Genomic DNA, 27,447 nt, shown 5'->3' on the forward strand with positions numbered 1-27,447 from the left:
TTATCTGTGAATCCGAGTATTCACTTTTAGTCGCTTTATTTGGCATATTTTCTGATGTACAACGGTCTATTTGCTACCTTTTTTTAATTTGAACTTGGCATTTCTGTAGAAAATCTTACAACTTCTTCGATATGAAATGAAAGTTACATGTATCACGGACGAAAGGTTTCGATTACGGTCACTTTCTTGGGAAGCTAACTTCTTTCTGCAAGACAGAATTGAATCTAAACGAAGCGAACAATATTACGCGTGAATCGGCTGCGTTGCGCGAACAACTTATGTGATTTGTCCTTCAAACGTCACGTGCAGGCGTAACGCAACTACACATGTCGGTGCTTTCCACTTCGCCGCGTGCTATTCCTTTTTTTCATTCCTTACGTTTGGGTATCTAATTTATTAGTATCTCTTACTTTTCAATTCACTTAACTTTTTCTACACCTCGATCAGGGTTTTCTAGGACTTCTGAAAATCAAGGAATAAATTTATAATAGCCGTTCTAAAAGCTCTAGCCATCTGTTCGTCATGTTGTCCTTTTAAACGTTGTAACAGAAAAAGTCTCCTTGCGCCAAATACTCGTCGTTATTTGCTGAAATCAATCTTGTAGGAGGTGATGTACTCTGCGTAACCAGGCCTGCTGGATTGCGTGCTTCGACTGTCACGTACACAATGTCTCCTTCAAACAACCCACTTGTGCCATTAAGAGGTAGCGTGACATTTGCTGTGATGCCAACATCTTGGAATGAAAGAACGTCTGTTGCGTTTGGATGTCTGCCAACTGCAACGCGAAATCCGCTCAAACCTGATTCTTCGTCCCAAAACCCAAACCAGTGAGCCCGCAGTGTTTGGTTGAATAGGTGGCAGCTGGAGTGAAGTCCAAAAACGTCATGCGTGCGGTCTGGGCTTACTATTACCGAACCCTTCCAAAGCAAATATGAACAAACAACATTTTAGGTAAAACAAATAAAAAAGAAATTAACAAAACTGGGTAAAACGGTTTCTGTTTGTAAAACGAATCTAAAAGTGTAACGAATACCGTTCATTGTTGTAATTGCGTGACCGTCAATACCTCCTTGTTTTATGTGACATATCGATTAGCTGTCAGCATTACCTTTCATTCGACACACGTGTAAGTTACAAGCGCATGTAGTGGAAATTGATTGAAGGATCGTCGAATGTATCATTGTAATAGAACGGAGAAAGAGGTATGTTATATCGTTTGTTCCTTTTATCTAGACCCCGAAATGTACACCATTTAATCGAAAGCAGATTTGTTATGTTTAAGAATACTTGTGCGTTTAGAATTATATATATGCGCGCTCCGCGTGCTCGAGTTAAAACATTTCAATTAGCATAGATTTATAGTAATAGCTCTATTCGGCTCGTTGTATTTCAGTTTTTACGAGCTCTCAAGTCCAATAAATCCATTGAGAAAGATAGATGCCTGAAGGTTCCGTCACTTATAAAACATTCTCCGATGCGGCGCTGTTAAGAAATTCTCAGACCGAAAGAATCGATTGAAGTCAGCGTCCCCCCCGTTATAAGGGAACTGAGCATATTTAACTCATGTACGTGTGAACTTAAAGCAATGTGTTATATTTGGCATCCCGTCACAGAATTAAAATGGAATCCTACCTATCGCACTTGATTTAGTAAGGAAATAATAAATTGGAACTTGTTTCAAAACAAATTTAAAACGAATAAATTTTAATGGGATTTGTGGCTGTGTTTAGAAAGGATGTAGAGTCGCGCGGGGTCGAAACATGCTTTTTTTAGTAATTTATCTGGCCTTGAGATGCTTGTTACTTGCAAGTCACCTTTATCCCCGATCAAAATTATTGTCAGTTTGCTCATCGGAGTGCTTATTACAAACAGCTTATAATTGTTGGGAAGAGGAGGGGAGTTTTGACTAGCGAAACCGCACTCGATTTTATCATCCCGATCAGTGCTAGAGATCAAATTACACGATCCGTAATAAAGAGTGCCAGCGTAATTTCTCAACATTTGCCGTCACATACAGGCCGCCTGTTCTGTTCCCTAAGATATTTAGCTAACCTTAGTAGGTGGAGTGTCATCAACCAAGACTGGTGTAGTAGATGCTCTTTCTGTGACAAGTCCAACTTTGTTTTCGCATCTCACAACGGTGTAGTACCTTTCACCTGCCACTAACAGGAGCCCTGTTGCTGCTATGGTTGTTTTCAAACCATTATTTACAAAGTCGCCAGTCAAGTCAGTACTGTTGCGTATGGCATAACTGCATGCTGTCACACCACTTTCAGCATCCTGGAAGAAGGTTACGTTAGAGACCAGGGTGCAGTTTGTCACACATGATGTTACATCAGTGGCCGGCAGCACCTGACCAACAGACGGTGGAGTGAGGTCCACTTTTACTTCGTCCGTTGTTGCCAATGCAGACAGCCCTGCACCGTTCTGAACTCGTATGGTAATGTAATATGTTTCTTGGTGTCTCAACTCACGGTCATTGCAAGTTATTCCTGTTCCGTTGTTGGTTAGTTTGGTCATGGATTTCACCTGACAGCCATTGGATGAAGTTCCTACGCAAAATTCAGTTTTGGATATGCCACTTTCGAGATCTAGGGATTTCCAGGATGCTGTAAGTTTCCCTCCGGGTCCAAGCCACAAGCGAGAACCCCGCGAAAGCTAAAAGAGTGCAAAATAGAATGCAAATATCACTCAATTTCATAAGAAGGGTCCTGCACTCAGCTACATCTTGAAACTAACGATTTTATATCTTGGTAATACTCTATTAAGACTTAAAGTAAGTCAAATACGTCGTGGGGGATGAACCTAAAATTAGATTTGAATCTATGAGTTTGACTGTGAGATATCTGTCTCCCCACTGCTCAGCATTTAACAGACTGACAGTGCGTTGGAAGGGATCAGAGACATCTATGAAGTAATAAACAAGGCGTCACACAATGCTGCTATGCAGCTCACGAACGAGTTCATTAAGCTACGACAGCCAAAGTCAGCGAGACAAAGAGAAACAAATATGTCATTATGCATGCTTGTGCCTAGAGCGACTCACTGTTACGCCAACAATTAATCAACTTATTCATACCTCTGTCAATTCAGGGGGTGAGATATCGACGATGAAGCCATCAGACCATCCATGTGACGTCATTCCAGCACCATTTGTGGCCTCAACTGTAATGTAGTACCTTACCCCATGTGTAAGGGTAAGGTTCTCCGCAATTGCTGAAGTCTTCATGCCGACGTCCTTAAACTCTAAGACGTCAACATTATCAGGGGTAGTTCCAAGGCCCCAGCGGTATTTTGCTAGACCGCTCTCGTGGTCGCGGAATGGTTCCCATATTGCCGTGACTGCCGTTGTTGAGAATTGAAACTGAATATCAAAGAGGAGAGATGATCCGTCGTGAATTAGACCAGCATTTGGTGGAGTGACGTCGACAATAACACCATCAGAAGATGAAGTGCTACTGAAGCCATCACCGTTTGTACAGGTTACTCGACTGATGTAGCGAGCGCCGGGAACAAGACTAACATTTCCCGCAGTAAAGTTCCCACCGCTGTCCACGGCTTTTCGCACAACAACTGTGTCATTTCCAAAAGAGGAACTGTTATCCGACGCTGACTGTTCTATCAGTGCCCAAGAACACCCAGTGACACCGGATTCTTCATCTTTAAAACCTCTCCATTGAATTGAAAAGGTACTCGTTGAATTTGTAAAGTCGATATCCTGGCTAATTCCGTCTATCACAATACCCAAGGACGGTGGTGTTGTGTCAAATATCAGCTTTTCGGACGACATAACAGATGTTAAACCAGCTCTGTTTACAACAAACACAGTCACATGGTATGCAGCACGAGTTTGGGGCATAAATGGGCCAATGATACCTGAAGTAGACACACCTGCGGGTATTGTCTCAGCCACACAAGTAAGAGGTGTTGTTCCCAAACAGTATGCACTGCTTTTTATACCGCTTTCATTGTCTTTAGTCTTACTCCAGGAAACATATATTTCCACACTTTTTTGTTCTTGGTCCTTGACTTCGTGATGTGTGGTGACCTCTGTTATAATGGGTGGGGAGGAGTCTACTGTAAAACCATTAGAAGAGCCCACACTACTGAGTCCTCTGGCAGAGATGGCCTTTATTGTATTGTAATACTTTTGTCCTGAGGTTAAGACATCGAGGCCTGGTGCGTTGGGTACCAGGTATTTCTCAACATTTGTGGGCAGGCCAATGCTACTGAAACGCGAAACGTCGTCTTTACCAGGAGCTGTTCCTATGCCCCACGCATAATCAACGACTGGATCAACGGCATCGTCCATGAAAGGATCCCAATGAGCACCAACTCTCTTTGCGCTGGTTAGATAGTCCAGGTCAGCACCCTCCGCTGATCCGTCTCTGACATGCGTTGGAATGGGCCAGACATATTCTACTCGAAAGCCATTGGATCGAACAGTATTCTGCATACCCGCGTTATTCCAACATGTCAGCACATTGTGATAAGTGATGTTTTTGATGAAGGGAAGATCCGCGTATCTTTGAGAATTCGAAAAAGCTTTCCTTTTACCATAGGTTGAGCTATTGGCAATGTCAACTTGTTGGATTTTGCTCCCATCTTCGCCCACGGTTACCCACATGCATGATCGCACCCCACTTTCGGCATCTTCAACGCCAAACCAAGACATAGAAACGTTCCAGTTCACAAGAACGACGTTATAGTCTACTCCTGCTAAATCGTTTCCGTCGATGACGTCACCCATTAGCGGTGGACTTACATCCAAAAGCATTCCATCAGAGCTGCGAGTCACAGAAATACCAGCTCCATTAGTCACGTGCACCGTTACATACACTCTCTCCCCTGCATAAGCATGACAGGTCGGACAGGTGAATGATAAGTTGGCTCCAACACTTGCCATTGCTTTTATCTGACAGCCTCGAGGCTTGGTCCCTAAACAATACTTGCTTTCCATAATGCCACTCTCTGGATCTCTTACGTCCTCCCAGTAGGCTTCAATAGCCATGTTTGGAGAAATGTAATCGATGTCATCCCCACCTACGCCATCGTGGATGTCACTGTCAACAGCTAATGGAGGAGTTGTGTCTATAATGAGTCCAAGCGAAGATACGTTTTTACTTAAACCCGCAAGGTTCGTTGCTATAACTGTTACGTAATAAACGTTCGCATGGGAAAGGCTAAGGTCGTTCTTGGTGACCTGCGTTGCTAGTTGTACGTTCTCAAAGCTGACGATATCGTCTTGGAACGGCTGAGTACCGATAGCAAAACGGTAATTCAGGACAGCACTCTCATATTCGGCAAACGGAGACCATGTGGCTACAATGGATTCTGTGTCTGACTGATATTGAAAGGATTGATTGCGTGATACCCCAGCTTTAATGGGACCTGTCTGAATAGGTGGCGTGTTATCGATGGCAAATTCGACAGTTGAAAAAGCAACGAGACCTGCATTGTTTATGCAAACTACACTGACATTATAACTTTCACCATGAAGAAGAACACTCGAAATCAGCGAAACATTACTCGAAGATGCATTGCTCTTCTCAAGAAAAAGAAGTTGTGCCGCTTTGTCCCTAACGGATATATTGCAGCTTTTCACGCCACTTTCCATATCGTTAAACTCGCCCCAGGAAACAGTGATACTACTGTTGCTGACAAATGTTTTCCTTCCACTTCGACCTGATGATTGTCTAACTTTTACTTCTCCCGGATTCGGTGGTGTGCCATCAAAGACCAATGCATCCGAACATGATCGCGAGACGAGACCAGCTCGGTTTCGAGACGTTATAGTGACGTAATATTTTACACCGGGCGTAAAGATTAGGTTCGTCATCGAAGTGTTGGCGTAGGTGGACCGGCCAATGTTTATGAATGGTTGAACTTGAGTTCCACATTTACTCGTACCTATGGCCCACTTATAGTACCAAAGTTCACTTTCAGGCTCGGAGAAGCTCTTCCAGTAAACTGCAATGTCAGATTCAGAAGCCGAGTAGAAAGTGTTGTCTTGTTCGTTGTACCTCCACCCAGCCTGTGATCCAAAGCCTGGAAGAATTGTACTCGGTATTGGTGGAGTTGCATCTGCAATGACACCATCCGAAACCAGTTCCCTGACAGCGCCAGCCTGATTTTTCACTTTTAAATGCACATAGTATTTTGTTCCACTCAGTAAAGTAAGGACTCCTTGACTTCTGACATGTGTCGAAAGACCAACATCCGTGTAATCTTGAACACTGGTTTTGTCATTCGCGCTTGTACCAATACTCCACTCAAACTGTTGAATTCCACTTTCCAAGTCCCAGACTCCTTCCCAGTTTGCAGCCATATCTGATAGAGAAGATTGATACTTAAGATCTGGCTCAATGACTCCATCGTGCACGACACCATGGCTTGGAGGGCTAAAATCAATCAGCACTCCGTCAGAGCTCATACAGTCGCGCAGTCCAGCAAAGTTCACAGCGCAAACAGTAAAATAATATACATCGTCAGCCAGGGAAAGACCATTAACGGTGGCTGAGGTATTCAACCCTGCATTTTGAAAAGGAGACACATCAACAGCTCCTCCACGATTTCTGCTAACTCCATACTCATAATATTGGATTCCAGACTCAGGGTCGGCGAAACCATCCCATTCTGCTGACAATGCTGTGGTGTTATCTTGATAGTCAATGTCTGAGCCTGAACTTCCGTCACGCACTTGAGCATTTTGTAAGCTTGGGGGAGTCACGTCAACCACAAAGCCATCCGTAGAAACTTCGGAGCTTATTAATCCAGCTCTGTTTTCAGCTTTTATTTTAATACAGTACTTTTGACCATTGACCAGTGTGAGATTTGTTAGCATAAAGGTAGTGGCCTGTGAAGGGTTAACCTTGAGGAAAGTATTTCCTGTCACATGATAGTTACCAGGGATACAGCTACCGACGGCAAAATAGTACTGCTTGACTCCAGTGTGAGGCTCTGGGAACTTTGTCCAGGAACCATAAACATGCTTCACGTCTGCCTGATAGTCGATGTCTACTCCTGATGTTGGTCCATCGTTAACGTTTCCTTGGGATGGAGGTGTAGCATCGGGTATGACAGTGACGGAATGGGCATCTTTATACAGTTTAGCACCATTGTGTGCTCTGATGATGACTTGATACGGTTTTCCTTGAGCTAGTGCTAAATTTGTAAACGTAGCTGAGGTCGACAAATGAGGTCCTGGCACTGAATTGAAGTCGGAGTTTGATGGTGATCTTCCAAGAGGCATGACAGCCCAATCGTAACGCCTGAGACCGCTGTGAGCATCAGAGAAGCCAGCCCAGTCAACTGACAATGACGAGACACTTGACACATAGACACATGCAGTTCCATTTATGAAGTCATCCTCGCCAGTTACTTTAACTTTACCAGTGAAAACTGGATGAGTCGTGTCCACGGTAACGCCATCCGTAGTGACGTCAGTGGTGAGACCAGCTGCGTCCATCGCTTTAACAGTCACGAAATACTTCGCGTTGTTTCCTAACGTCAGTCCGGTGTGTGTGACGTTTGTTGCTTTTCCTGTCGACGTCCAAGACACAACAACGCGTCCACTGCTATCTGTTACTCTGTATTTGTACTCTACGATTCCGCTCCCTTTGTTCCCGTCTGCGAAACCATTCCAGTTTGCTGCTATCAATGTATTGTCGGATTGGTAGTCTATATCAGTGAAGTGTCCGTCATTTACTACACCAGCTTGTGGAGCATCATGGTCAATTAGCACGCAGTCGGATTTGACTTGGGTAAACAGACCAGCCTCGTTGTAACCTCTGACTACCGCACAGTAACCTTCTTTAGAAACGAGATTCAGATTATTTGCAGTGGGAGAGCGGTTTAGAGCAGTTGTCTTAAATGACGTGATTAAACCACCTCCTATTCTCTGAATTGCCCAGGAATATCGTGAGATAGGGGAATGTGGGTCGGTAAAACGATCCCAGTTTGCACTGAACGTAGTAGTCCATTTTGCATACTTGAGATCTACACGAAGTTGACTTCCGTCATAGATCTTGCCAGCCACGGGTGGGGAAGTATCAATAACAACTCCATCGCTAGTGATGTCAGAAAACAAACCAGCTTTTGTGAAAGCGCGAACGACGAATGTGACCCTTGAACCGTCTGTGACGCCATTGAAGGTCTTACCTGCGTTAGTATTTAGATTTACGCTGGTAAAACCCATGAGCTCGGTTGTCTGGTTAGTGCTAAACGATTTTGAGAGAACTTTCCATTCATACTTGGCAACACCATGTCTGGTTTGAATTCCTCCCCAGTTTACTTGCAAGACTTTAGTGTCCTGGTAGCTCAAGTCAGCCCCAGCTCCATCGCGGATCCACCCACCTTGTGGTTTTGATGTGTCAATTGTGATCTCCCCGCTGCAGACCGGTTGTGCATTTTTCTTTCTCATATCAGAAGCTTGTATTGCAACTTTGTATTTGCTGTTATCTTGAAGATTTAGTCCAGTCAGCGTTTGTTGAAAGTTACCATTCGAAAACGTTCCTTTTACGCCGGACACGGTATTGCAAGCAGAGGATGCTGGTAGAAGGAACCACTTAAGTGTCAATTGGCCGCATAAAACGGAGAATCCGGACATCCTTAGGTGAAGCTTACCGGTAGAGTGCTGAAAAGATATGGTTGTCTTAAATGCCTGGTCCTGAAGCTGTACAGTGCCAGTAGTCAAGGTAATGCTGTCTGTCTTACCGCCTGGGCATGTTCCAAGGCGTCCGTCACACCTGCAAACAATGATTCCATTAATAAGTACAATTTAGATGTAGTTTTATGATAATAATAATAATAATAATAGTAAGGTTTTTATGAGCGCATTTAAGAATCTCCATGCGCTTACATAGCATGATAAAAATAAAATATAACAATGATACTGACAGTCAGTAGTACCTACCCTAACAAAAATAAAGTTAAATGGAATAAAAACCTATGAAGTGTTTCACAATACTAAACATAAAATTTCCGGAATAGGAATGTTTTAAGGGCAGATTTAAAAGACGAAAGAGAAGCTGCAGATTTAAGAGAATCAGGAAGAGTATTCCATAATAGACCACTTTTATGAATGGCTGCTGGATTAATATTCTTTTGTTCAAATTTAAATTAGCCCTACAGGCCTCCTTCTCCAGTACAAAACTCAAAAGAATACATTATCTCAAGCGAGGCCAGTAGGGCTAATTTAAATTTAAACAAAAGAATATTTATACGGCAGCTATTTATGAAAGTGATCTATGTAGGTGCACAGAAAGAGAACGCACGTTCACCGTATGTCACAGAATTCATAGTGGGGACAGTAAGAAGTGATTTGGAAGATGAACGTAGAGTACGTAGTGGATGATATTAACAAGCAATCATCATTCTGTGAAGTGCTTTTCGTTAAAGTCGCTTCACAGCCACTAAAGCTTGGTTAGCAATGATTAACAAAAGAATCCTCTGTTATCTCTCACCGTTCAGGGCGATCACAGGCGTCCACAGCCGGGCGGCAGATTGTTCCATTTGGCCTCATGATCGCGCGGCAAGATCCGTCACCAACACACTGCGAGGTTTGAATACAGCTTGTAGAGGGATAAGAGGCTTGGCAAGAGTAACCTTGTCCTACGCATCTAGAAAAATAACAAGCAAAGCAAATGTTATTAGGTGTCTTCAGTTAATGTTTGTCTGGGAATCATTATTGTTTATAATCATTGACATTGACGTTGAATCACCAAAATCATATTTTTGGGCGAGATGAGACACAGGGTACTGACCCCCTCTTTGTCAAGAAAGTGTTCAATCAACACGGTATGACCAAGTACTGTTAGTACAGTAATGGAGGATTCACCTCATGGAGAGTCATGCCTAACTTCCCTCCCTCTCCGAGTAGGTGAAATAATGTTTTCAAAATAAAGACTGAAGATGTTTCGATTTCAGAGTTTCCTCGATGGAACTTATTCGGCCACGAACTCGAAGATATTCGGGAGATCATTTCGTCTTTTTTTTTCGCAGCTATAAAGTAATACGTAGCGATAGTTACCTGCCAGCGTTGCACGTGTCTTGTTTTGAACATTTGTTTCCATCATCACAAGGTACCGCTGGACGATTGCTCCATGCACTGTTGGCTCGAGCTGCTGTATCGTACAAGTCACACCACTGACACTGATTTGATGGACTCACTGCTTGGTGGCTGTAGTCCCGGCCTAATATGGGGCGCCAAGTGTACAAATATTATTTACACAAAGTGTTGGTATAGCGTGTGTTATAAGGTATATTGCTGATAAAGTCGTCTGGTTATTTATAAATTAACAATTGTGTTACCTTGCCCTGACTTTTCAATTAAAAAATCGCGGCTTTGTGATTTAAAGATCGCAACAACAACACTTTGGGCTTTAGAAATCGCAAAAACACAACTTTGCGATAAATAAATCGCAAGAGACATGGCTTTGCTATTTGTAAATCGCAGTATTCCTTATCTTTGGAAACGTGCTATTTATAAATCACAAATGCAATACACAAATCACTGAAGTGTTATTTAAATCGAAAAAGTATGAGATATAAATCGCAAAACTGTGATATACTGTGTATAAATCGCAAAAATGCCGTTTTTGGATCGTATAAGTGCGATTTATAAATCGCAAAATTGTGATATATAAATCGTAAACATGAACTGGTGATTAAGAAAATAAGCTTTGTGTGCTCGTGATATAGCTCTTTTAAGCGACGACTAAAAAAAAGTACCTCGAGATTAAAGGGACAAAAAAAGCTTACAACGTTGCCTGGTCTTCTTTGGCGCTTCAATTCCAGTTTGGATGCGATACACCCTTTATTTTATTCCTAGTATTGTGGGAGAACGAGTATAGCGTGGCATGGTCTTACTAACCTGCTATCTTGCACATGCACTTGCTGTTCACAAAACCAAATCCAGTTTTCAGACTGCAACTGTTGCCATTACAGTACTGACAATCTGAGTTGCAGTTGAAAGGTGTAGCTGTGCACTGGCCGCTTCGACACGTGTCTGCACGTGTACATGCGTTTCCGTCATCACATGCCACACCGTCTCTATTAGACCACGTGCTGATACTACTGCCAGGGTTACACCACTGAAAAAGAAACGGTAGCAAGAACAAATATTACCGTAATTGCAGCTTTTTTCTTTTGACTTTTAAGTGGCATTATTTTCGTCGTTGCGTGAACAGAAATATCCACCACCCTCAAAATGCGCCACCGGAGGGTTCACTGAAGATAGTTAAAAAAATAGGAAGAAACCAACATTATAGTTCGACCGGTGGCTTACTTGACAAGGATTCCCAGGCTTGTATTGGTTCTTGGCATAGCATGTCCTTTGGCCTCCTTGCAGTATTATGCAAAATCCAGATTTGATCGGACAGCCACTGCCGTCATGCGTTTCACATGATAGACAGTTGTAGGGCGTGCCGACGCACGTGCCACTTGAGCAACGGTCGTTTTTGGTCTTCAAGTTGTTGTCGCTGCACCTAAGGTTGTTGTTGTTAGTCCACCTATTATTGTAGTTGCTGTCGCATTGCTGAGGAGAGAAGAGTGTGATTGATGCAATAATCATCTATTAACCATTTTGAAATTCATAGAAATCCTGACAACTAGAATGTTCTCGAAATAGTGTCCACATTGTTTTAGCATATACCACACAAGTGAATAGTGCTTTTCGCGCGCACTGATTGGCTTGTTCGGAAGTGAATAGCAAATATTATTTACCTCCGAACCGCCGATGGAATAAAACCGCGCCTCAACAGTTTCAGTTCCGAGAATGTTTCTGTCATTGAAAGAAATAAATGAGTTTTTTGGTATCTGCGTGGTATATACTAAACTAATTATTCCCCTCAGTGTCGAAGAGAGTGGAGAATATCCGCCACTGAACACTTTCACTTCGGTGAATAATTGCTAATTAAGAGGCTGACTTTTATCTTGGTGAAAGACCCCAACGTCTTGACCATTCAAGTTTACAACTTTGCCTCGTTTATAGTTTATTTGGACCTCCTTCTTGATTTGAATTTTATAAAATATCTTTTGATGAGTTCCATTTCGTTAAAGTATCATTCATTTCATTGTCTCTTTATGGGCACCTTATCTACGATTGGCTTTGTCCATCAAGCCGAAATAACTTCTCCATACAATATTATAACTAAATACGATATCAAGGTCATTAGAATAAAGGGACGAGGCTTGTTGTTCGAAGGCCCATAAGCGCTAACCCGACGTTAAATTTTAATCCAAGTTTCTTTATTCCTTTTTTCAAAGCCTTTTTTCGGATAAGGTCTCTCTATTCTTTTTAGAAAATTCAATCACCAGATCGTAAGCCAAAAAATTTATGCTGAATTCTCTCTTAATTAAAGCTTTCCGATCTGAAATCAGATTTCACACTAACCCAAAGCTTTGAACAACACGGCCCTGCTGGGGCCCGTTTTTCGAAAGTCCCGGTCACTTGTCGGGCCCGTAAAGCTGCTCTGTTTACATTCAAGATGGGGATTTCAAAACTTTTGAAAATAATACAATAAAACTATTAGCTAAAGAAACAAAATGGACTGATTTGGGTGCCAGAATTCGAACCTACTTTCCTATCCTTTAAATTTTGATTTTAAAACGTGGCTTCGGGCCCATTAAGTTACCGGGACTTTCGAGAAACGGGCGCCTGAGCACTAACTAAGAAGCTCTTGATTGTTGAACAAATTCTCCTTGTCAGCACCCTGGGACATGTATAGAGAACAGTATGGAGAATATGCATACTGATGTTAGGGTGTCAAGGGTTAAAATGTTATTCCTTCATGCAACTCAAAGTTAATCTTCCGAAGGATTCACTGTCTGCGAATTATTTTACCTGGCATTGATGTCCTGGTCGTAAGGCTCCGTGACGAAAACACTGTCGTCTTCCACCTTCATTAATCACGCAGTATCCAGGTTTCACGCGGCACGCATCATTGTAGCACTCCTCGCAAGAGAGGCACGAGAAAGGTGTGCCTGAGCAAGCCCCACTGGAACAGCGATCATTTCTAGTGCATGCCTTTCGGTCGTTACACGGCAAATTGTTGTCGTTTGTCCAAGCATTCTTGTTTGCACTGTTGCAATTCTATTGGAAGAAAGGACAATACGCAACAAACGTTAATAACTAATAGTTTTTCTTGACATCAAGGCTTTAAGAATGTATTGGAATGTATCTAATCGCAGCAATACTTTCATTGCGGTTTTTTTCTCCATTAAGTTTTTTTTTTTTTTTTTATCAAGCGTTATTTCAGTAGGGTGCATCTTCTACCAGCTCTAAGTTGTTGAAACGCCGTATTAACTCAAACACTCATCGCTCCCGAATAAACAATGCAAGTCCGAATAAAAGTCTCTCCCGAATGAGGTCGCATTTAGGATAGCAAGGTTTAAGCGCCGGGGTCTCGGTGTTGCGTCAATAGCCTATTTCTGAATTACCCTCGGCCTCTTTTTCAAAGCGAGGCCTGGTGCTCAACCATTCTTGTGAGAATGAGTTTAATTTGCATGTGAATGAAAACTTATTTTCATATGAAAGGATGAGCACCAGGACTCGTTTTGAAAATGAGGCCAAGGGTAATTCGGAAATGGGCTATTCGAAGACTTCTTTCACACGCTGTAGTACTTAAGTCGTAGTTGGACTATCTCGACGGAAAGAGATGGAAGTAATTAAGAAAGCACAGATTCAGACGTAAAGGTGGCGTATGCTTCCATGCTATAACACGTGGACTCAAGATCGAAGTTGAGTGAAGAAACCACGGTTTTAAAATGCAATTAATCTCTTTGTCGCGGCCATTTCTTCATATGCGGCGGCCTCAAATAAGGGCCACGGACCTTGTTCCAGTAAATAGGGTACTTTCTCTCGACTTGCTAGTCAAAGCTCGGGCATGACAAAAAGGGAATAAAACAATCTTACCTGACACTGGTTACTTGGGTTCACTCTGCCATACGCATAACACTGGTTGTTGATTTTACATTGCCTCAGCTCACATTTTAAACCCACTTTGGTGTAGCACGAATGACAACTGCATGTAAAACTACCGAACGTATTGGTACAGGTATGCTGGCATGGTCGGGTATTACACTCATTGACGTCTGTTCAAAGAAGAAATAGGACAAAAAGAGTAGGAAACCTCTAAGTAAGTCGGCTGAGTCAGATGTAATATGCCAGCAAGGCTCTCATTATTAGGGCACAGGCAGACCACACTACGGTGGCCGTGGTTAATAATTGTTGACTTGAGACGAACAAAATCCGTAAGGGTTATGAGCTCTGAAAATTGCTTGTCTAAATTACATTTCGATTTGAAAATCTCAAGAAGGCCACATAAAATTTTTCGCCTACATGGGCCGTTTGTAGCGTCTTTTTACTCAATTACTTTTAGCCAGAAGGAGAGTCTCCCTTTTCCCCGACTAGTCTCATATCATCCCGCGGGCAGTAGCCTGTTTGCAGGCGGTACTTTGTGTTTTCAAGCGCGAGACTCGGTGCGGCGAATATTCGGTTGCCATATTGGCATAATTAATTATTCATAACCGATAAAGCGAAAAATTTGAACGCGACCTCGCTTTGAAGAGCCCTAAAAAAAGAGACGAATGGGTTAAAATTGGCTCACTAGGCTTCGTAAAACTCCCTTTTCTGAGTTTTAGGAGTATTTGCTTCTAAATCAACGCACGGCTTTTTGATGTATCTGCAATTTGCTCTTTAAATGAACGTAAGTAAAAGTAGAATCATTTTGCACTTGAAAATACTCAAAGTTCGGGCATTTTTTTGTGTGAAAATCAATTTTCAAAAGCGAATTCCTGAAAACCTTTATTACCCTAAAAGTACAAGCTAAGGTTCGCATTGTCTCAGATAAGATACTGCAATTTCGCAAGGAATTTTCGAGTTTCGGCGTGGCGGAGTTTTTGGTAGTGAAAAAGGGCATAGCCGACATAGATGTAGGGTTTTTATGTTGTTAATGCCAAACCCTGCAAACGGCCGTTTTAGGCTTGAGCATTTTCAATGGCTAGATTTTAAAACTCGCGGGTTGAGTGTGATAAAACGAAACGATAGCACAAACAATAACTTGCAAGGCCTTTGTTTCATAACTCCGCGCTAACAAGGTAAATGAGCTAGACGTTTATTCCCTGTTGAAGAAAGGACGCAAGATCTCGTTGATTGTGTCAGTGTTAGTCAGTTAACACTACAGATCTAAAATTTTTTCGCTACCGCCAGAAAATGTTGTGAGAACAATAGGCATTCTGCCCAACGTCATCTCTGGTTTCGGAAAATTCACGATTTTCCTTCTTCACTTACCCAGTGTTTTCATTTTTGTTGACTCTCTGTCAATCAGTGGGGTGTCGAGGATAGTAATAGTCATCGCCCTAAAGAAGACCAGTCTACGGTCACATTTTCCTCCAGTTGGTTAAGGAGGGGTTCGTTATTTACTTTGATAAATTGTATGTTTGGCACATATTTACAGTATGTTTGCATAGCCGTGCGTGATAGAATGACGTAACCAAGAACAAATTTGCGCGTGGGCTCATGATCGAATAATTTTGCGACCTTTACCCTTTCCACTACAAGACTCAGAGTATTGTCACGACCAAGACGAGAAAACTCTGAACTTTCACATTGCACAATATAGAATTAGGTAGAACCAGTACTCGATAAAATCGACATTCCGTGGCCTATAAAACGGAAATAAAACTAACTAGTATACTCTTTCTTTTTTTTTATAAGAACGTCTAATTTTGGAGCTGAGGCTGAACGTTCTTAAATTTTTTTGCGAGTCGAGGCTGAAAACATTCTTAAGATGTGCGCAAATTACATGGTAGGCACTATTTCAGACTTTGTATCACCTGATGACTTTTATGATGTGGAAGTTAATTTGAAACAGTTATAAATAAGAACTGCTGATTATGACAAACCGAGGTGGGTGTCACCGATGTTAATGTTATACAAAACATGCCCTTAATTAATTGAGTATTTTGGTTAAGTTACATTTGCTACCTTGATTTTATGCTTGTCATTCAATATACAGAATAGCAAAATCAAAACATTCTTAATCGACTCTCATCCCGAGGAAAGTTCTTAAAACGTTCTTAAATAGACCCTTCCACGATTTTAGCGGTCATATTGGTTGGGGGTGAAACAAAACCTCGTTGCTTAGCAACGAGCCATAGAATCTCTTATGATAAGAAGACGCGCATCGCTTCCCTCGTTTAATTTTCGCTTTGTTCAGGAACAAAAATTAATATTCATCGCTGAAAAAGAGAAGACATTAATAAAGGTGAGTGACTTTTTCTCCTCTTAGCGACAAATGTTTTCTTCTCTGCGTTTTATGGGAATATTGAGATCGTTTTTTCTTTGGACGTGATCTCAAGCTCGACATTCTTATAAAAAAAGGTTCTCATTAAAAAAAAAAGTACTCTTTCAAGTTAAAATACAGTACTTAAAATCTTATTCCACTTTTAGTTCTCTTGATAGTGCGCTGATTGTTTCAAGGCGATTTTTCTAGGAAGGAATTCATCCTACGCATTTGGTTGTTTGTCAATGCTGAATTCCAGAACGTGCCGCTACAACGCTCTCAAACAACTGCTCTCACGCGTGTGTGACATATTTCATCTTGAACTGTCATCATGACGAATGCCACTCCTGTGTTCGAAATCATGCCCATGCACACAATTCTGCAGATTAACTTAAGCGTAAAAGTAAATAACGGTTTTTTTCGTTTTGTACATCAAGAATCCCTGTTTAAAGCTTGTCAAACTACAAAAGAAAAGAAAAAACCTCGCTTCTCCGCATCAGAAGTCGGCGCTTTAAAGCGTGAAAGTTTATCATGTTTACCATAGTTAGTCCCCTCTACTATGTGTTTACTAATGAAGTGTTGGATTATCAGCTTACACAGATATTGAATCCATTTGGAACAGTTGCACAATGCGAACACGGGGAGCAATGAAACAATGACGAACTTCCAATTTTATGTTTTCCATCGCTAAAAAGAAAATTAAAATATTGAAATTTTTTCCATGTCAGCTTCGTAAAATCTTGTCAATGGTTGTCGATTGCCAGCGCTCACTCACAAGTGTTTAATTTCGCGTTCATTCATGCATGGATCTACTTACCTCCTTCGCAACAAGTTCCCTGATATCCAGGGCGACACCTACATCCACTAGCATAAGGGGTTCCTCCGTTCTTACACTGATCTCTGTTACAGGCTTGTACCTCATCTAAACGGTACGGGCAAGATCCCCCGCAAGCTTCTACCACAGTTTTTGTTCTTGTTCTTCTTTGAGTTCCGCTTGTTCCGCACCGATGGCTGCAGCTACTCCATGAGGTCCACGAGCTAACTTGACAATTTCGTGCACCACACGGAGGAGGAGAACGTCGCCGTCGTCGTCGCCGCCACGAATCGATATCTCTCGCCAGAACTAGCACCATCAATACGATAGCTAAAAACTCGCTAATCCGCATTTTTTTTTTTTTTTTTTTAGTAAATTAATTTCTGGCGAAGTTTTATCGTCTAAAATGAAAAGGAAGGTTGTAGACCCCGAAATAAACCAGGATAACGCAACGCAATGACGATGGCTCGAAACGGTATCACCTCACTGTATCAAATGAGACTGTTTTAGGGTCAAAATATATAATCTACTCGACCACTCTTGAGAAATGCTAACCCTTCTTGCAGAAGAGTGTGTTTTGGGTTCTTCAAAAATTCGCTGTTTACCTGCACGAAAGAGGTTGACGGAAAACGTGACCATTACTTTGTGATGAAACAATATTGGTGGTGTTATTGTTTCATAACCCTGTTTATCATTTCTTATGTAAGGTTAATTGCGTCATGTCTTAATGTGAAGGTGTCAAATGAGTACCAAACTCCCCGTTTCAAAATTTCAGTAAGCACTTAGGACTTAGTGCAGCTGCAGCCATGCAACGGCTACGTAGTTTTGCACTAATATTGGAGATTATTTTAATGATTCGCCATGCCAGAGCTGCGGCAGTGTTAGGACAGAGACTCTCGTTTGTAAAGCAAAGCACATGTACTTATGATTACGAAGTCGCAGTTCATACTGCAAGAGGCACACGCACTACAGCCAGTGAAGGATTTCATCTTCACGCTCTGGTGAGTAGAAAAATGTGTTCACAGTATTTTTACTGCTTTGACGCGCTCGAAGAGACGTGCTTACACATCATTGAAGCGAGGAAGATGCGATTTGTCTCGGTCATTTCATTTGTTTCCGCCGTGTTTATATGGCTCGCGGCACATATTGGCGGGAGCGTGCGTGACAAGTTGCACAACTTTACATCATTGCAAAAGCTGTTATTCGTGTCGCAATGCCCTCTTTTGAAAGAGTGAGATGTTTTGATTTGAGATGAGAGAAAGAGAGAGAGAGAAGAAAATATTGGTTCGCTAGATGTCAATTAAAATGTAAACCTCTTTTATTTGAATGCGGAATGGCTTGTCTTGGAACGTGACTTAATAAGTAAATATTTAAACACTTTTAATGTAAACTATTACTTACAATCTGCCTTTTCATATATTCTCGCAACATTACGCATTTCAGCATGTCTCAGACAAAGGGGTGTACCCCTTTGTTAGTTTTTCAGGATAATTTTTTTCCATGTAGGTCACGTTTCTCTGTAAAATTTCGAAAGCATGTTTGTATTTACTCCCTTTCTCAGAAAAAAAAAAAACCGGGAGCGTTTACTTAACAAATTGTGTCAAATGTTTTGATGAGTTTGTCTCTTCTCCACACCCACTTGCAAAAAATGTATAAACTCAGTAAGGAGAAATTACGCGTTAATCTGGATTTCTTCCAAAGTTTCCCTGTTGTTCGTTTTTCTACTAGCATTACCTACCAGCAAGGAAATAATCTTATAAAGCTCTTTCTCTAGGATTAATTGGTATATGTTCACTTTGAAAGCAAATTTGGAACGCTGGGGCATATTTGGGAATACACACGTATGCATTTGGAAAGAGACCTACTCTTCATTCTTGTTTTGAAAGCCTACGATAATCCCGTGTCTCAGTTTCGTTAGAGTTAGTCGTTCTTTGTCCCCACACATTTGTATTCACTGATTTACACTGACTAAATGTTCCCTTGGTTACGAATTCTTACGTTCAGCGAATTCAAAACTTTGCCGCTTTTCTTGACAGACGTTTGACAGCTATGTGAAATGAATGAGAACCTATTTTAGGAACAGAAAAAAAAAAACCTATTATACTATCTTGAGCGTGTTTTTCATGTATCGCACATTCCTGTTTTCTTGAGCGGTGGTGTTTGTGGGATCATCTGAATAGTTTCTTGCGTGGGCCAATGAAATGGGACGATGAGTTAATTTCCTGTTCAGAAAAACATTTTTTTTTCACTCAAACCGATATACCAAGGTATTTCACTTCAATATCGGTAGAATATTATCAGTCAGAAGAAATTGTTTGATGTGACGTTTCACACATGTTGAGCAGTGATAACGACTCCTTTGGCTGATCCCAGAGTCAGATTTTCTTGTTCGTAAATAGTTTATTTATATATTTACGATCAACAGGAAGAGAACAAACAGCTATGTACTGCAACGAGCTTTGAACGTCTGAAACACCAATACCTTTACCTAAGCCTCGAAATTTCTATTTTGGTACGGATCGCGGATTGTCCAATATACCTGTACGGCTTGGAATTAATAATTGTGTCCCATTCGTCATTTGGTTCAAATTACTTACACAGGGGTCGCACTAACGCTTCTTTTGTGTTTATATTGGACAAAAAAAGCGTCATTGCATGCGTGAGACAACTGACGACCCTTTTGTCGCGACCAGACATAACTATGTCCGAAGGACCTAAAGATCAAAAAAGCCAATGTCCTGCCTTGAAGCAGGTCATATCTTGTCTAATGACCTTAAAAAAAAAAAACAATTTTTTGCTTTTCTTCTGTCTTAACGTCAACAAAGTCCGAAATACCGGCAAAAATTGGATTTTAGAAATTCTGCAAAGACAACACGTCACCAGTTTTCTTTACAACGTTTCATCTGGTCCTTAGGGCGAATTTCAACCCATACCAATTTACAAATTTGCACTATTCACCTGATTATTCTCAGTATGGGGATTAATTGTTTTCACCCTTTGGCTCGCTGATCATTTCCCATTTTTTCGCATCTGTCGACGTCGGTTTAAAGTGGCAAGAGCCAACATTTGTCGTTGGCGAGTGTTGTAAAATGAGTACAAACCAATAGGGTTTTGTACATTGAACAAATTAAACAGAGATTGAAGAAATGTCGCTAATAAAACGAGCACCTGCCTAATGTCTACAAAATTATATTTAGTGCTCTTTTCGTGCGTGAAATATTAAGAGTTGACAGTCTGGTTTCAAATATCATTTATGTCGCACAAGTGCGACCTCCATGACTCCCGTGGTGTAAATGTCGCGACATATTTGTGGGACATCTTATGGCGCGACATAAAAAAACTAAGGCCACAGCGCGACCCCTGCCTTACACTTCCCCCGGATCACATAAAGATCACATCAAGATTGACAACAAAATTGGTTCTAAAATAGAACATATTAGAAAATAATCAAATTTTGATATGTTGATTAAACTGAACAGGGGACATTCCATTAAAAAGCACGGTCGGGTCATTTCTTTTTCGACGGTGGAGAATTCTCAACCGGATCATTCGGATTGCGAATGACGAACTGAAAAATGCGCCTTTACAACGCACTCAGACAGCTGCTATCACGCTGTATGATATTTCATTATTAAGTAAACACATCGAACTGTCATCGATGACAGTGCCGCGCTGTGCCGTGCTGTGTTCGAAATCATGTCTAACACACTATTCTGCACATTAACTTAAGCGTAATAGTAGACAATCGTTTTTTCCTTTTGTACATTAAGAATCCCTGCTTAAAACTTGTCAAACTGCGAAAGAAAAGAAAAAAACTCGCTCCCCCATGTCTGAAATCGGCGCTTTGAAAGTGTGAAATGTTATCGCATTTACTGAGGTTCACACGTCGAATTGCACATGTGCCGAACTTAATGCGCGTAAATGCATGTGAAGTAGATGTTTGAATAAATCAAACTCGACTGGTTTAAATTAAATGTGACGTTTGCCGTATCTATGACTGAAACAGTCGAAGATTCGACTTAGGTTCAACTTTTGTTTCAAACATCGCATCTCACATGTGCCGAATTTAATACATAAATTATAGGAAATTATTATGATTCATTTATTACCCACAATTCGCCAGGATTTCCGAGAAAGCCATGCGCGAAAAAGCCAAAACAGCAGAAAAAAATGGTGGAAGACTATGGAATTTGTAGTTCTTGCTTTGCCAGAACTAGCACCATAAATACGATTGCCAAAAATTCGGTGATCCGCATCTTTTTTGTCTTTTTCTGCGAAATTAATTTCTGGCGAAGTTTAATGGTTTAAAATGAAAATGAAAGTTGTAGACAGCGAAATAAACCTGGCTAGCGCAATTCGCTGTTTATCTAGACGGAAGAGGTTGACGTAAAACACTGGTGGTGCGATTGTCACATGACTTTGTTTATTATTTCTTGTGAAACGTTGTGTCATGTCTTAATGTGATGGTATCAGATGAATACCACACCCCCCGTTTCAGGCTTATACTATTTTGCGAAACAAAACGAAACGAAACCAGGCGAGATCTAACGAAACTAAAGGAATAATGCCAACATATTTTCTAATAAGGTAAAGATAACTTTCACAAGGATTTTGAAGTAATCGTTAATTAATTTATTCCGCAAAGTAGTAGTTTAATAAGAGTTACTGTTTTGCACATACGCCCTATCACAATTTCAGTAAAGCACTTAGGACTCACTGCGGCTGGCGACATACACCGTCTTCGCAGTTTTGCGATAATATTGCAGATTATTTTAATGCTGGAGCTGCGGCAGTGTTAGGACAGAGACTCTCGTTTGTAAAGCAAAGCACATGTACGTATGATTACGAGATTGCAGTCCATACTGCAAGAGGCATACGTATGATTACGAGATTGCAGTCCATACTGCAAGAGGCATACGCTCCACAGCCAGCGAAGGATTTCATCTTCACGCTCTGGTGAGTCGAAAAACGTGTTTACAGTTTATTTTTGTTTTAGTTTTGTTTTTTTTACCGCTTTGATAAACTGAGTTTCTTGCGTGGGAGGAGAAGCGTGTGCGAATCGAAGGGAAGTGCTTACAGCAACATCAGCGAAGCGTGGAAGATGCGGTCATTTCATTTGTTTCCGCCGTTTCTCGGTTATAAGGCGCACTCGGTTATGAGACGCACACCAAACTTAGCAACTTAGTCAAACAAGCCAAGTTCCCAAACTGAAAATTACGTGAAAACACTCGGTTATAAGATGCAGCAAAAGGTTGAGAGTTAACAAAAGGTGTGATGGATCCGAGAAAGTTTCACAGTTGCCCTGGCGGTGAAAGCAAATGGCGAAAAACTCCCACCGAAAGTCTTAATTGAAGGTGATCGACAGCTGAACATCAACGCACCACCAAGCATGCAAGTTTCAGTGCACAAAAAAGGCCTGATAGACGAAGAAGGTAGGTTTTTTATCTCCACATTGTTTATTCAGAGAAGGAACTTTTCGTGAGAGCGACACAGACACGATTCAAGGAATTTGAAACAAGGTTGAATGATTATTTTGTTGTCGCGGATATCATGTTACCGAGCACGTGTTGTTAAGAACGTATGAAAATTTACGCCGGTTTGTTTGCTTTTTCTATGCAAGTTGATTAGTATTCTAAAAGTAGTATTCCTTTTTAATTCATAGGAGTAAAGGATTGGATATTTACGCAATCTTTGCTACACCTCAGACTAAAAAGCTCTGCTTGTGTTTCGTGGTCATTTGACAGAGGTCGTATAAGAAACGGTTCCGTTTCAGAAACAGCACAACGGCTCTTTTCAGAGCCGCCCCTATTCTTTTCAGAACCACCACTAATTAAGTCAGTTACCAACAATAAGTGTCCTTTTCTTTTCTTTAACTATAAGTTCTGCTAAAATTGTGATCTAAAGATTTAGCTGCGCAAAAAAACTTGGATATAAGACGCAACTGATTTCAGCACTAACTTTCCACCCGAAGACAGAATTTTCTTGATAAAACCGTGCGCCTTATAACAGAGAAACTACGGTAGGTCACGTTTCTTCGAGAGTATGTTCGTATTTACTCCCTTTCTTAGGAAAAAATGAGTAGTACTTAGAAAATTGTGTGCAAGGTTTTGATGTTTGTCTGCTCTCTATATCCACCATCAGGAAAAAAAAGTATCGATTCAGTAAGGAGAAATTACGATTTCTTCGAAAGTTCCCTTGTTGTCCCATTTTCGAATAGCATCACCTACCAGCTAGGAAATAATCTTAAAAGCTCTGTTTCATTTTCACTTTGAAAGCAAATCAGTTTGGAAGGTTGGAGCATATTTGGGAATACACATGTATGTAATTGGAAAGGGAACCAATCTTCATTCTGGTCTTAAAAGCCTACAATGATCTCGTGTGCTTTAGTTTTGTTAGAGTTAGTCGTCCCTTGTCTGCTTATATTTGCACCTACTGATTTATACACCAATAATATTCCCTTGCTTACGAACTCTTACGTCCAGCGAATTACAAAACTTCTTTTGCCTTCATAGATGTTTGACCGCCGTTTATGAGATAAATAAGGTTTACTTGTTTTAGTAAATGAAGAAAAAACTAGCGCACTATCTTGAGTGTAATCTGGATGGATTACACATTCTTGTTTTTCGTGAGCGGCGTTGTTCGTGGGGGCATCTGAATGATTTCTTACGTGGGCCAATGAAAGGGGATGATGACTTAACTTCCTGTTGCGAAAAAAATGTTTCTCTTTACTCAAACCGATATACCATGGTGGAGATTTCGCTTCAATATCGGTAGTATAAAAATAGTCGGAAAAAATTGTTTGATGTGAGATTTTACATTGGTTGAGCCGTGATAACGACTTCTTTGGCTGATCCCGGAGTCAGATTGTCCTGTTCGTAAATAGTTTATTTATATATTTGCGATCAATAGGAAAAGAACAGACAGCTATGCGCTGCAACGAGCTGAGAACGTCTGAAATACCAATACACACACCCAAAGCTCGAAATTTCGGATCGCAGTTGGTACAATATCCCCGTACGGCTTGGAATTAATAATTGTGTTCCATTCGTCATTTGGCACAAATTCATGTAATCTTTCTGTGGTTTTCCAGATCACACAATTAAATGTAGTTCGTATTCTTTTTAACTTCAAAAAGTAGGACAGTGCTGTGTGTAACTAACTCCAGAAAGAAAACATCAATTTTACCTTCTCCGGCGCGTTGCTAACTTCCTAGCAGTAAGGATAAACTATCCGGTGTTGCTTCAAGTTTTTCTCAAAGTAGCTCAGGCGAATAACGAAAAGGCGCACGCCCCGCTCTTTCATTATTTTCCATCGCTGTGCTAAAATCCAATGGACTGATGCACCAAATAGACCGATGCACCATCACAACATGAACATTAACAACAAAATGATAAATATATACAATTTATAGTGGGAGTCGCTCTCAAATACTAGATATGAAGAATTTTTCATTTTGAGCTTTTAATAGGAGAGCAAGCTGTGCCTCGATCCAACACATGGAATAATTGATTCAGTGAAACATGACAACGCTAACATACTCATAAAAATAGTAAATTTTCAATATTGACAACAAAATTAGTTTTAAAATAGTGCATATTACAAATCAAATTTTGATCTGTTGATTAGACTGAACCGGGAACATTCCGGTAGAAAGCACGTTCTGGTTATATCCTTTTCGACGATGGAGAATTCTAAACGGGATCATTCGGATTGCAATTAACGAACTGAAAAACCCTTTGGCTGAATTTTTCTCGATGAAAACATGCGGTAGATTCACTGCGTAGTTTCGCCCATGTCTATGCTGTCTGTCTGAATTACGACAACCGTTATTCGTTCAGTAACCTCACCTTGTTGGCAACAGATTCCTCCGTATCCCAGTCTGCAACTACATCCACCATTATTTGGTGTGCCGCCGTTTTGGCAATTACCCCTGTTGCAAGCTCGCGTCTCCTGCAGTTGATACGGGCAAGTTCCACCGCACTGCGCGGCCTGCAACTGTTGTCGTGTGCGACTCTGCGAGCCACTCGTTCCACATTGATGCGAGCAAGAACCCCAACTGGTCCAGCTTCCAACCTGACAGTTTCTAGCGCTACACGGAGGAGGCGACCTCCTTCGTCTCCTTCTCGACCAGAAAATCGAATTCGATCCAGTGATCAAAACCAAGAAACAGATTGTTAAGATACTGCTTTTCATGTTGTATTTCGATCAAAAACCTATTTTGTATGCTTGGTATTCTCGTTAAACCAAACTCAAGAACTTTCAAAGTCTGGAAAACACGGATGTACTTCTTGAAATGAAGTACTTCCTCCGCCAATCGGGAAGGAAACGACTTCCGCTCAAAATATTTATCTTCAATTTGTATACGCAAATTCTATTTTTCACGGAATGACAGGTACGAAACTGTGAATGATTTGTAAGAAGGGTCTTTTTAGGGAACGTTCGACATGTTGAGACCAGTCTCTCTTTAAAGATAACAATTTATTTATGTAAGCGATTGCCTTCTGTTTTTAATTTCATCAAAAACAAGCCAACGAAAACACAATTAAAAGCCAGAGACCTTCTGTAATTAATTTTTCTGCTTTGTTGTGACATTTATCCTCTGCTAGATTTATTCTAATTAGCGATCATCCGTGCCGCCTGTTGAATGAAATGTTCCCTATGTTCGATGGGCACAGCATTAAGAAAGTTGGTGTTAAGGGCTAATAATTACAGAAGTTTAAGGTAAAAATCTCACGATCCTTAATCTCAAACTATTTTAGTTCCTGTTATTTTGGTAACCTTTATTGCACCTCCATACGAAACTATAGAAGGAGGCGGCGTAGGACAGATCCCTTTTCAGGGCGGATTGTTTTAATTTGTAATTCAGTATTTACAAACTCTGTTGCGCGATTAACAATGCATCGCTACTGATAGGTAATCGCAATTTAAGCAAACATCAACAGACAGGATTCCACAAACTTTGTTTTCTTTCCAATCCTCGTTTCGTTTAAAGAGTGTATCTTTTAGCGTTTTTTCAATTTCCATCTCTTGCCGTGTAGTTAGCCACACAAAGTGTTACTTTTGAAGTTGTTTTTAGTGAATTGAATTTTTGATGGTTGAAGTTTTATGAAAGTTTCCTTCCGAGATTTGAAGGTTTTGTGGTGTGTGTTTCTGGCATTTATCTTAAGTGGATCTGCAGAGGCAAGATATCAGTTTGGCTATAAGGTTCAGCGCTATATCGCTTTGTGTGCATCTTTCAAAATCCCTTTTAAGCTCCTCCTCTTAAAACCCTTTTTAACTTTGTTTGAATTTTCTATCAGCTTTCTCAGGCATAGGACAATTTTGGGAATAATGCAAGCGTTGCTACTCCACGCCCACTCTATGGAGTTCGTGTATGTCCGCAAAGCAACTTCTGCGTAGCTCAGTTAATCATTTTTCTATCAAAAAGAAATGCACATTCAATGATCCACTTGATCTCTAGGGGTACTTGACCAAATATCAAGCATTTGAACTTCAAAACATTTTTACGGTCGAATAAACAGCCTTTCTTTCACACCACAAGAATCTCAGAACAAACGCGAGACGGTGTAAAAAAATCCAAATACTCCCTATCATTAACAATCAAGTCCTTTTTCTTTTAAAACTATCTCCTTAACATCTGGCCACCTTTTTTAAACAATAAATTCAGACCACCTACATTGTGTACAGGCTCACAAAATGTAACCAATATTTGCAACAGATCGCGTCAACTTAGTTTGGCTATCAGAGATTTGTCAAGAACTGTATATTTTCAGTGATCCAATCTTCTTCACACCACACTTGCGACATATCCAGTATGACCTAAAAAATCCAGATACCTGTATGATTGGACTCACCTCGTTCACAGCATGTCCCTCCGTATCCCGCTCTGCAACTGCATCTGCCGTTGGTCGGAGTGCCTCCGTTCCGGCAATTGCCTCTATTACAGGCTTGAGTTTCTTGCAGATGGTATGGACATGTTCCTCCACAGGACGCGCCTGTAGTCACTGAACGTGTTCGTGCTTGTGATCCGCCCGTTCCGCAATGATGGGAACATGAACTCCAACTTGTCCAGCTTCCAACCTGACAGTTTACTGGGCTGCAAGGAGGAACCCTTCTCCGCCGCCGTCTTCTCCAAGCTTCCGTTTCAGTCAAAACGCAACAAAGCCATATTACTAGAAGTAACCTAGTCATTTCTAAGATTCTTAGTTTAGTCTCTGCCTCAATAGAGAAGTGGGATTAACTTTTCCCTTCGCAAGGAGCCGCGGTTAATTGTTAAAGATCATTCTTTAATTCTGAGCTAGTATTGACTGCGGGTACATTTTCTAGGAGAGGGTTTTTTTCTTTGAT

General features: G+C 41.0%; 2 protein-coding genes and 1 long non-coding RNA gene across 6 annotated transcripts in view; 2 read left to right on the plus strand and 1 right to left on the minus strand.

Annotated features, from left to right (window-relative positions):
- On the minus strand, positions 1 to 27,376 carry LOC111337481 (uncharacterized). Of its 3 annotated transcripts, none has more exons than XM_022943794.2 (10): positions 26,955 to 27,376; positions 13,916 to 14,094; positions 12,845 to 13,093; positions 11,288 to 11,536; positions 10,874 to 11,093; positions 10,031 to 10,193; positions 9,465 to 9,620; positions 3,080 to 8,747; positions 2,053 to 2,658; positions 1 to 917 (listed from the first exon to the last, which is right to left on the minus strand). In XM_022943794.2, the coding sequence occupies exons 1-10, from the start codon at positions 27,289 to 27,291 to the stop codon at positions 534 to 536; spliced, it is 8,211 nt and encodes a 2,736-aa protein (XP_022799529.2). In that variant the 5' UTR covers positions 27,292 to 27,376; the 3' UTR covers positions 1 to 533. The 3 variants fall into 3 exon arrangements, with proteins under 3 accessions (XP_022799529.2, XP_088614657.1, XP_022799528.2); XM_088758531.1 differs by lacking the exon at positions 26,955 to 27,376 and adding an exon at positions 24,948 to 25,308; XM_022943793.2 differs by lacking the exon at positions 26,955 to 27,376 and adding an exon at positions 17,104 to 17,723.
- On the plus strand, positions 8,558 to 10,295 carry LOC148732180 (uncharacterized). Its single transcript, XR_016000570.1, has 2 exons — positions 8,558 to 8,696; positions 9,472 to 10,295. It is a non-coding gene; the product is annotated as an uncharacterized LOC148732180 (long non-coding RNA).
- The window catches only part of LOC111337480 (uncharacterized), a 40,389-nt gene continuing 30,761 nt past the window's right edge, over positions 17,820 to 27,447 (plus strand). The window contains exon 1 of one of the 2 annotated variants that reach the window (XM_088758530.1): positions 17,820 to 18,101. In XM_088758530.1, coding sequence (XP_088614656.1) covers positions 17,907 to 18,101 — 195 coding nt within the window. In that variant the 5' untranslated portion in view covers positions 17,820 to 17,906. The remainder of the gene's footprint in view (positions 18,102 to 27,447) is intronic. The other variant, XM_088758529.1, reaches the window with a different exon arrangement.

Source organism: Stylophora pistillata, chromosome 4 (genome assembly GCF_964205215.1).
Source record: "Stylophora pistillata chromosome 4, jaStyPist1.2, whole genome shotgun sequence".
Taxonomy (NCBI): domain Eukaryota; kingdom Metazoa; phylum Cnidaria; class Anthozoa; order Scleractinia; family Pocilloporidae; genus Stylophora; species Stylophora pistillata.

Coding starts and splice junctions, on each gene's coding strand:
- LOC111337481 (XM_022943793.2), bottom strand. CDS start 17,452: ATGCGGATTAGCGAGTTTTTAGCTATCGTATTGATGGTGCTAGTTCTG. Junction 10,194..10,873: donor GTGCATGTGCAAGATAGCAG/GTTAGTAAGACC, acceptor GCCCCATATTAG/GCCGGGACTACAGCCACCAA. Junction 9,621..10,030: donor GACACGTGCAACGCTGGCAG/GTAACTATCGCT, acceptor TTATTTTTCTAG/ATGCGTAGGACAAGGTTACT.